The sequence below is a fragment of the Periplaneta americana genome, chromosome 17 (assembly GCF_040183065.1).
Source record: "Periplaneta americana isolate PAMFEO1 chromosome 17, P.americana_PAMFEO1_priV1, whole genome shotgun sequence".
Lineage (NCBI taxonomy): Eukaryota > Metazoa > Arthropoda > Insecta > Blattodea > Blattidae > Periplaneta > Periplaneta americana.
The window spans coordinates 86885650-86896562 of NC_091133.1; the positions used below are offsets into that span (position 1 = coordinate 86885650).

At 31.3% G+C, this 10913-nt stretch overlaps 1 protein-coding gene across 3 annotated transcripts in view; it reads left to right on the top strand.

Annotated features, from left to right (window-relative positions):
• Positions 1-10913, top strand: part of Fem-1 (protein fem-1 homolog B) — a 61152-nt gene that overhangs the window by 43879 nt on the left and 6360 nt on the right. For 2 of the 3 annotated variants that reach the window (XM_069817394.1, XM_069817396.1), the window contains one exon: positions 9118-9399. Coding sequence is in view for 1 of the 3 variants with exons in the window: in XM_069817396.1 (XP_069673497.1) it covers positions 9118-9131 (14 nt within the window). In the remaining 2 variants the exon portion in view is untranslated. Of the gene's footprint in view, positions 1-9117; positions 9400-10913 lie in introns of those variants that run through there. The other variant, XR_011330319.1, reaches the window with a different exon arrangement.

A 10913-nucleotide genomic window follows, 5' to 3' on the forward strand; every position in this document is an offset into this window, starting at 1 on the left:
TAAAATAACCGCGCACTGAAATGAATTTATTCTGTAGAGAAGATGTGTCAATACCATCTCTGTTGCTTGAATTTCATCATCGAAGTAGGTGGAGTTCTTCCCAACTGCGACATAGAAGCTAAATAATTTTGAGTAAATTCCAGCTCCATCCTTTACTTCCAGTCTGGATCCATCCATATAAATATGTAGCCTTTGTGGTTCAGGGTATAGACTGTGAATCGTTTCCAATGTAATTTGTTTTAATTCGTTAGGAGTCTTATTGCTTTTAGGACGTGTTCAATTAAATTTGTATTATGGATAATATCTATATCGTCCATGGATAATATTGGTAAGAGAAATTTTTCTGACTTTTGATGTGGGCTACATGCATATTAAATTACATGTTGATTTAATGTTAAATAACTTTTTACAATATATATATAGTATTAATGAACGTAATGTGGAAAGTCCTTAATATAAAATAGGCATTGGAAGCAAAGGTTTCAGAGTGAGTGAAACTATAGACCAACTAAAATAAAAAATTAAATGAAAACAAATCTTTGAAATTAGTGAGCTTTGTAACTTCCATTTAAGACGAGTTTATATATTACTAATAGTGCTCACTGTATTCTGTTTGTCTCGTCTTTGTTGGTCCATCTCTGTGGAAATATTAATACCAAAATCCTGTCTTGTAACCAGTATTGACACTTGTCACTGGTGTACCTATTTCTTTTAGGTATTATTTGTTTCCAAATACATTTTAGTTACAAAATATACTTAAATCACAGTCTAGTATATACAGTCACGAACCTTAAGTTGTGAGGGTGCTAGGAACAATAGACTGTGCCGGTACTATTTCACATTGTCTGTAATGAGGCGAAGTTAGCAATCCTAGTGGTTAGCAACTATTTGTGGATGCATATTTACTACGTATTGAGCTTCGTGACTGTATATACTAGACTGTGCTTAAATTCTATAAATAACAAAAGAAGGAAGAGTCCATGATTACACAAATTGAGTAGGTACACTGAGTGTAACAAAAAAAATTCCAAATAATGAGATATTGGTTGGGTATATTTGATTATCTGTGGCAAATACTTTGAATCTTGACACTTCACCTAAAACATCACCTTCTAGAATTAATGTGCTGAAACTGTAGATTTCTCTGCTGCCTTCGTTGTTGACCCAGATGTATATAGGAGATGGATGTACATTGCACTGATATGGTAGTGATGATTAGACTAGAAGTTTATGCAAATTTATATTTTTATTCAAAGCACATACATCTAAAAAAATTCTGCACTGTATCAGGGATACACCTCCACAGAATACGTTACCCAGGTTCGGGAATGAAAGTACAGTTGTGTCTGTTCGAACGCTTTATTTTTGTTTTGATTTAAAAATGGAAGGTATGGGTCTATGATGAGAGAAGTAATTAATGCAATATATTTTCTCTTCATTTGAAGGAACATTCTGAAATTAGTCCAGCTCACAACAAGTTTTTTCATTATGGTTCCCTCTGAAGTGTATCATACGTTTCTATTATCACTTTAATTATGCAGCACTCACGATTACAAATCATATGATTTGTCAGTCATACAGGTCTGTAGTTGCCCTCGATGCTGAGATATTACTGAGGGAGATTGCTTAACATGGCTGATTTTATATGCAACTTCGGTACCCTCAAGCCCTTAGTGAGGGGATGTGGCATCTTTGAGTTTGATCACATAAGTTACATTGATTCATGGCCTGGCTACTAATAACATTAGTATTCAGCTTCGGCTCATAGTGTTGTTACAGTAAGCATTTCAAATTCTGCCATTTTTTGTTTCACCATGGATCCTGAAATGGGTGCCCATACTCGTTGCGGGAAAGACATATTCAACGTCAAGACTTTGTATATCTTTGCTGACCAGGTCTTATAGTTTTAAATAAAACCAGGTTCATTTTGCATATCTTGAAGGTTTTTATTTTGTTTTGTATATTTAAGGGCATATATCGAGCATTTTTGTTGTTACATCAGATTTTACCCTCTCAAAATCTTTATGAGGAACAGTTTTTTCATTATTATTAACTTTAATAACAGTAAAGAAATTGCCCAATTTGATATTTGTTAGCTTTCTTTTAACAACAATATAATTTGACTTTCTGAAGCCTTTTGTCATTTCCAAGTAACACATGCAGAATTCGGAATATGATGTAAAGAAGTTATTTAGGCCTTTGATGCATGCAGTAACATCGCGGTTAAGGGGGGGCAACAGGTGACATTTTGGTCATTTTCAGTCAAAAATCGCATTTTCGTTTTCTTGTAAAAATGAATCGGCAATCTCTTATTTATATGTTAAGCAAGTTTCAATGCTCTGTAGCGCTCGAAAACATAACAGTTACGCAATATATAAATGGCTGCACCCTTGAACATCAATTCCATGCAAATTTTACAAGCTATTTTCTCACACTTTTTTTTTTCAGGACATTTCGTCAGGTTCAGAGTGTAAAGGCTCTTACAATTTTCATGCTAGAAACATGAAATTTTTACTACATATTCTATAAAGTATGGTTAACAAATTAGAGTATCAGATTTTTGATATGTTAATTACTTTTTAAATTAAAAAGTAATTTGTATAACAATAGGTACTAGAACATTAAAAAATAACTTACGACAAAATAATAATTTTTTTCTCTGTTCTAAGGATATATTTCTAAAATATGGATGATTAGTGCTTTTCTAAGGGAGCCTGAACTTTTTGCCACCTTCTGGGCTGATTTGTCTATAATGGGGTTGACTTTACATTTTCAGTAGTCCTTTAGTCATTTTATTTTGATCGCTGCATTAGCAACATTGGAAAAATTGATGTGCTTGGGTAAACGTATGATTTCTCTTTCACTTTGTACTAAAATCTAAACTGTGTTTGGTAAAGTGAGGTATTAACAAGTGTTCGGCGATGTAAACTTAAAAAAAAAAAAAAAAAAAAGTAGAAAAATTTACTGTTGAAATGGAAAAGGATGAGGAAGTATTAATGATTTATATCTTAAGTCTGATCAGTGTAAAATGCAATGGAGGAATAAAGGAACGGTCCACTCTACCCCATATCTTCTGGCTTAGTTGTCCCATGAGTGATGCTTTATGGTGTTACTTATGAGGTTCAGACGTGTCTTCGGACTTCACTGAATAACAACAATGCTTTATTTTATTATTGCTATTATTACATTATACAGGATGCGCCAAATATCACGCACAAGTATTACATCGTAGTCTACTGTAATGTAATGTTTACTGTATTTAGCACTGTAACTAACACGCAATAAAATGACAAGAAAAGGGTAAACAATAATTTATTGTGAATTTATGAAGGGACATAATGCAACACAGAAATAATTCTTACATTATAGATCACAATAAAAAAAAATAGGAAGGTGGTTTGAAGCATGAACGTTTAGTTTTATAGCAGCATACAAGTAGCTTGAGCTACGATCAAAGGAGTAATATTTATTTGCAAAATGCGGTGTTGTTGCATTGTTCAATTAAAAGTCTTTTGGAGGAAATTTTGGGACATTCTGTATATAATTATATTCTAACATATCTATATTTGGTCAGAATAGAGCATCAACTCGAGAAATATTTTAGCTAAACATTAATTTTTGTTGTATATTTTATGACTTTTTAGTGCATAAACTTCAGTAGTCTAGTGATGATAAATGAAGCAATAGTGAAGCATTGGCAGGGAAAATAGAAGTACTCCACTAAAATCTATCCCAAACATTGCTTGTTAACTACAAATATATTTGATTTACTGGGATTTGGCTATTGGTGTCTCAGTGCATGAGGATATTTTTTCACGGACCCCTCAACTTTGTTTCCCTCCACAGTAAGTCATACTGAGAATATTTACCACCTTTAAAAATGCATCACCTTCAGTTGGGCTTGAACCCTGAACCTCAGAGCCAGTGATAAGCACTGTAACCACCAGACCACCGAGGACAGAATATTGAATGTGTACAAATGTTTTAATTTTTCCATTCGACATCAAAGAGTGATTACAGGTTGACTGAAGATGGAATTGTAAAATATGAAGATCAGAATAGAAATTAAACATTATTAATTTGATAGAGAATTACTCTTCGTCATAGAATGGCAGTACAGTAAGTTGCAATATCCAGCTAAGGAGAATGTTTTTAAATCTTTTTTGTTAAATTTTGTAATTTACAAGACAAATTTTATATTATAGTAAATACAAATTGAAATTACTGTAGCAATTGTAATATTTTGATTTTGTACAAATGAATAGTAGGCCTACATATATTTTTTAATAATACAGCCCTCACATAATGCATCAAAAAAGTATTACGAAAACAATATTTTGTAAAAATTGTCACAGCATGGACAGTAATTTGTTGGTTTCCTCTAACTTCACTTTACAGTATAAACTAATTTTTGGAAGGTGTTCTTAGGCATGTATACTCTTGTATTTTATAATTTATTACGTAGATTCCTAATTTTAATGTTCTTACATCATTTGGTGCCTTATTTGTTTAGTAGAATTAGCTCTTCATGTAGCTATTAAACTTAATTTGTATTGATTTTGCTTTGTTATTGTTTCTGAAATGTCTCTTCACAGTATATATTGCATGTAATAATATAGTAAATTTTATTTCATTATGACAATAAATTTTGTTAATAAATGAATCATTGTAAAGTATAAAATTAAATGATATATTTTCAGCAAATTTGTTAATGAGAAATTAAGTTTGACATCTGCATACTAAATGAAAATGATGTGTGATCCTTACTTTATTTTTCTCTGTACCAAATAGATTCATATTACTGATAAAATATGGTTATTTCCAAAAAAATCCCATTTATTCATAATATCATTCCTTTTCGTTATTGTTAGCACATACATAGGTGAACAATAAGTATGGAATAATGCTAATAACTTACTGTTTCTTAAGAGTGTTACATGCTATATTTATTAGATGCACATCGCTTAATATTTTGCAATAATTTAGAAAATTTATATCGTGTATACAGGGTGTCCCAAAAATATATTTTTCTTAAATGACAGCATATACTTACTTTTACATTTTTTAACTGTTCTCTCAATTCTGTGTGTGGAGAGGTCAACTTATATGTTATTGTATTGTTTATTTTCTTTTAATTTTAACTTTATGCAGAGAAGGTTTAAATTAATTTAATTAGAGTATTAAATTGTTTTAGGGATTACAGATGACCATGAGTACTGTTTGAAAAATAAAACTAATTATTCATAATGTAGAATGTTGCGTATCATGGCTAATCTTACAGAACTGGACAGAATATAAGTCTTAATGATGGTTGAATATGGTGATAGAATAAAAACTCAGCAAGAGGTGTGTTATTTGTTTAATCAGATGCAACCAAACAGAAACATAACACAATCCAAAAATTGTAGAGAAGTTTGAAGAAACAGGAAGAGTGAAAACAAGAGAAAGGCCAAAATCTTCTCTGAATGAAAATAAACAATACAATGAAATTAAATGAAAATAAACAATACAATAACGAATAAATTAACCTCTCTATACACAGAGAATTAAAAGAACATTTACAAAATGTAAAAACTATATGCTGTCATTTAAAAAAAAAATTGTTTCTTAGCACACACTATATACAAGAGGATATAAATTTTCTAAATTATATGCAAAATATTAAGCGATATTCATCTAATAAATATAACATTTAACACTTTCAAGAACACATAAAGTTATTAGCAATATTCCATATTTATTGTTCACTCTGTAAAGGTACAGCTGTATAAAGAAAAAAAGTGGCCGCACTCGTGAACGATGCATTCATTTGTACAATCACACTTGAAGCAGTTTCAGAACTATTGTGTTTAAGTAGGAGTCATTGGATGTCAGTGTCTCGTAGAGCAGAGGTAGAGTGCTGGCAAAGTGATTCGAAAGTTGTGAGTTCGAGCCTTGTTCAAATTATAATTTTATTTTGTTATCGTTCGTTAATGATATAAATAATATTCAAGTTATTTATATTCTATTATCATTCTTTAGCGATATAAATAATATTCAAGTTATCACTTATATTCTGTTATTGTTCTTTAGTGATATAAATAATATTAAAGTTATCATTTATAGTCTGTTATTGTTCTTTAGCAATATAAATAATATTCAAGTTATCATTTATATTCTGTTATTGTTCTTTAGCGATATAAATCATATAAATTTAATGTTAGGTTTGGAACAATACAGCTACATAATACAGTGAAACCTGTTCAAGACGGAAGTGACATGGTCCTAATTTTTATTCCGTTGTGGACAGGTTTCCGTATTATTCAGGTGTGACATTAAAATGGAATATTTTGTCATTCATATACATGAAAAACAAAATGGCAAGTCCCAAGCTGCAAGAAGTACAAAATATTCCATTTAACACTCATCACATTAAATCAGCTTTCTGTCGCTGATTACGTTGGTGAATCATCTTGATTAAAATCTCATTTTCTGTATAAATATTATCATAACTCACTCATTAGTCATTAAACATTACTAAAGTTTACTAATCTCATTACCGTATATTTAATATCTAACACTATACTCTAATACTGTACTGCATATCACTGCACATTATTAATTAATTAGACTAGGAGCCATCTATTAGAAGCCTTGAATTCTGGTTTATTTAATTTCTTTCCCAGTCCAATAGCTTGCTTTGGAGAACAGATCCAGAAATTGGCTTGTTCTTTGAAAGGTCATGAAGAACCCACTCCCACAAGAGTTCATTTATTTTCATATAAACAGTTGCTTTCTGGTTCCTTTTGTATCACCAATATCGGCCGCAAGCCACTCACTCATTAGATCTTTATTTTTTAAAGTGTCACACCTGAGTTTTCCACAACTGTACTTCAATATTATTTCACATAGACTTTGTTTCTAATTTTCCTTTATCTCGATAACTTTTACTTCTTCACTTAATGTTAATGCCACATTTTATGCAACTTTTTTTTTTTTACCTGGAAATCACTACACTTGCGCTCTGTTTAGCTAGGACAATATACGGGTGTGAAGCATTGAAAATCTTTGAAGGGACTCGTCTGCCTAGTCAACAGGGTAATAAAATTTATGACCGACAGGCCAACACACCCTCGTACCCTCTAGAATTTTGCAAAGAAAACTTGTTTTTATCTCAGTGACCTACATATTTAGTATATTCCTTGAAATTATACGCTGTTTCAAAATATAGTTACAAAGTATAGTGTGTCCAAAATATTGTTTCCGTTTTGAACAGTAGCAGACAGTTTCCGTTTCCGCTTTGGACAGTTTCCGTTTTATTCAGGAAAAATTACACATAATACACACAAATTTTGCCGGGACTAGTAAATTGTTCCGAAATAGACAGGATTCCGGATTATTCAGGTTCCGATTTGAACAGGTTTCAGTATACTAGTATTAGTTTTTTCTTCTTATATTATTACATTATACTATCCTGTAACAAAATAAAATGAAAAGGAGTGACGAGGATTTGGACATGAAGTGTTGACATCTAAATTCCGACGTCCTTCTGACTGAGCTGCGAGGGCACAAGTAAAGAAGCACATACAGAAAAATTGGCCCAATCCCCCTAAGACGTCCTGATGATTTATGGAAGCTCGTCCAAAATGTCTGGGATGCCATAGCAGAACAGTTGCTATTTCAAAAGACTAGTCGACTCCATGCATACTCGACTGCAAGATGTGATTGAGATGGGAGGAAGATGAACTAAATATTGACTCGTGGCTTTTTGTTTTATTTTTTTAACCTTTAATTGCTTGAATTTTCTAAGGCAAATGCCGGTATGATTGTTTTGTTTATGCCACGAAAGATATTTTTGTTCAGAATAAAATCTTTCTTTCTTTCCATTTGCAGCCATAATGATAAAGTCATGGCATAATACATTCATGAACCTGATGTTAATTACTAAAACAGTCATAAAAGACTCAGGAGCAATTATATTTTCTCTCTCTCTTAAAAAAACACAAAAAGCTTACATTACCACTATTCTACAGTAGTGACATGGAAAAAACTTCAATTATAACTGTAGATATCAGGCCACATGGTCCAATAACATGTAATATCGCCTGTCTCTGAATTGTAGTGAAGATACCTGAAGGAAACTTAGCTTCTAGAGGGCGGTCACTTTTTCCTTTGACAACTGTACATTATGACAAAGACGATAAACTTTCGTTAGATGCAGGCTCGGAACGATTTTTAAAAATAATTTTTACATTTAGAAATAAATGAATAAATTGAGAAAAAGTCGCGTTTTGAAATAGTAATACTATCTCATTTACATAATACTTATCGTACAAAATGTAAAACTAGTTTATTGCGTAATATATATTCTTACTCTTGTTGTCTTTTTTCCAGTTAATTTATACTGTTCGAATATAGTATTTTCTTCTTTTTTTTATTATCCTATGCCATTTTTCCATTTTAATTTTTTTCTGTCTTGTATTTGAAGTATTTTTTGACTATGTAAAAAGTGGAACTTTATTTTTTAATGTAATAATGACGTCTATAGAAAGAACTCTTAAATTAACAAATTATTTTTACAACTAAAATGAATTCGAATGAAAAAGATTTATTTTAATCGAGTTAATAATAAATACCAGTACAGGAAATATTGAAATTCTTTGTTCACTTGAAAATTACACTTCATGTGTACCTACTGGTGTGATTACTCAATTCGAAATTAATCGATTACATCCTGTTTTTTTTTTAAAGTTGGGTCATTTAATATGTAAATCTACATACCAATATTGGATTACGTCGTTTTTTGATCTCTCAGAGAAGTTAGAGTAGTTGCAACATGTCTGATGTTTTTTTGCAGAGAGTTGCTTAGATAATGTTTAGCAGTGGCTTATTTACTGTAATATGGACTTTACTTTTTTTTTTATTTGATTGGGAACATTATGATGTGCAAAATAATCGACTTTCATATTTTATTGGAAATCCATATTTTTGTAGGTAACTGTATCTGCAGAATGTATTGAGATTTATCTAAGAAAATCTCTGCATAACAAATTATTATTTCAATTTAATTTCATACAACTGGTATATGCAACTCAACTTGAAAGTCATGAATATTTATAAATTTTGTTGTGTTTGCAGTGTCTCTACACTAATTGATGTTTGAAGAAACCTTCAGTGATCTTGGACTATCCTTGGATTTTGGTTGCAGATTTGTAAAGCCAATTGGAGAGGTATGAGAGATTGGACAATGGAAATGTATCCTATAATTGTTTATACAAGCTAATACTCAAATTACAAGATTTACAATTACAGGGCTGGCACTAAATAATTCGAATTTTTAAATATTTTCCTAACTTGACTGTCATGTTGTCTATTATGTTGATGTCATTACCTGAAATTAAAATACATAAATGTTCCCTTCTCAGTTCATATTATTTTTTATACCTATGTACCTATAAGTTCTTATTCAGTTTCTTCAAAATGAATTCATAGACGAATACCTCAAAAGTAAGATAAGCTGAAATGTTACATTAACAGAATAAAAACACGAAAGGTTTTACAAACATTTATTTATTACTTGAAGTTACAGTTATTGAAAACGCAATTTTCAAAGTTAAATTTTGTTGGCATTTCTTGATTTTCTGTGATTAACACTGAAGAATTATACAAGGCATCTTATTAGATAAGACATTTCCTTACAAAGTGTCTTATCAAGAAACACAACTGTCATTGGTTGATTTTAAGGCAGTTCTGAAATGTTATTGGCCAATATCGCAAATTCATCCTATACGTTGAATAGTCCATATAATTTCACGCATAGGTCTGATATAATTTTACATTGTAATTATAGCTGATGATATATTATATAAATTATGTTTTTTTATTCATGTACTGGTACTTTTTTTGGTTGGTTATTTAATGATACTGTGTCGACTACTAGTAGGGTTGGCAGATTTGTTTTAGAAAAATAAAGAAGACGTGTGAAACTTCCCAGGGATTTAGTACCATAATTATAATTTGATTGTTTGTTTAAGGTGTAAGTTCATTACCAATCTTAAGTCTGTTTTAGACATTTAACATTATAAAATAGCCTACATTTACAGAATCTGTATGTTAGGCCTACATATAAGTGTAATAAAACCATTCATATCTAGGAAAACATGAAGCATTGTTGATATCACTCGTATTTAACAGATGATATGGCAGCCTTCAGTAATGTTGTATTATATTTATTCTGCATGACTAATTGAAGTTGAGAAATACTTGTAGTTCAGCCTTTATCAAGCCGACAGAACACTTATTTCTTACATCTGCACTTAAAACTTAATACTTAATAGCACTATGAAAATAAATCTCTAGCAGACACTATGTTGAAACGAATTATATTGCGGTGGAAAAAAAAAACGGAGCTAACCCTGAAATTACGGAAGAAGTATTTTATGATAAAAAAAAACTTAAGAATGCGGAAAAAACGTAAATCTGGCAACCCTAACTACTAGGTTAGTTAGTATCGATGGAATTGAAGAGAGTGATCCCAAAATGCGTTAAGTCCATTTTTATGAAAGGACTAAGCTAGTTTTTTTATTCACTGGTCTACAGACTGAGAGAGTTTTGGATGAAAACAAGCTTAAAATATAACAACAGAGGTCTCAAACATAATCATATACAGTAGGCCTATATGTATAAATCATAAAAATGGCCAAATGGACTAAGTGAGTTTTGGAACACATTCTTCAATTGGTGATAATAGCAAGATGGTATTTGACGAGAGAGGGAAGGGCCGAGGATTCGCCATGGAATTACCTGATATTCGCTATTCAGTTTGGGGAAAAACCTCTGGTGGGGGGGGTCACTCAAGCTGAATCAAATCTGTGCCCAAGTAGGCTACAGCTTCGGATAAGCAGGCAAACATGCTACCACCTGAGCTATGCTGG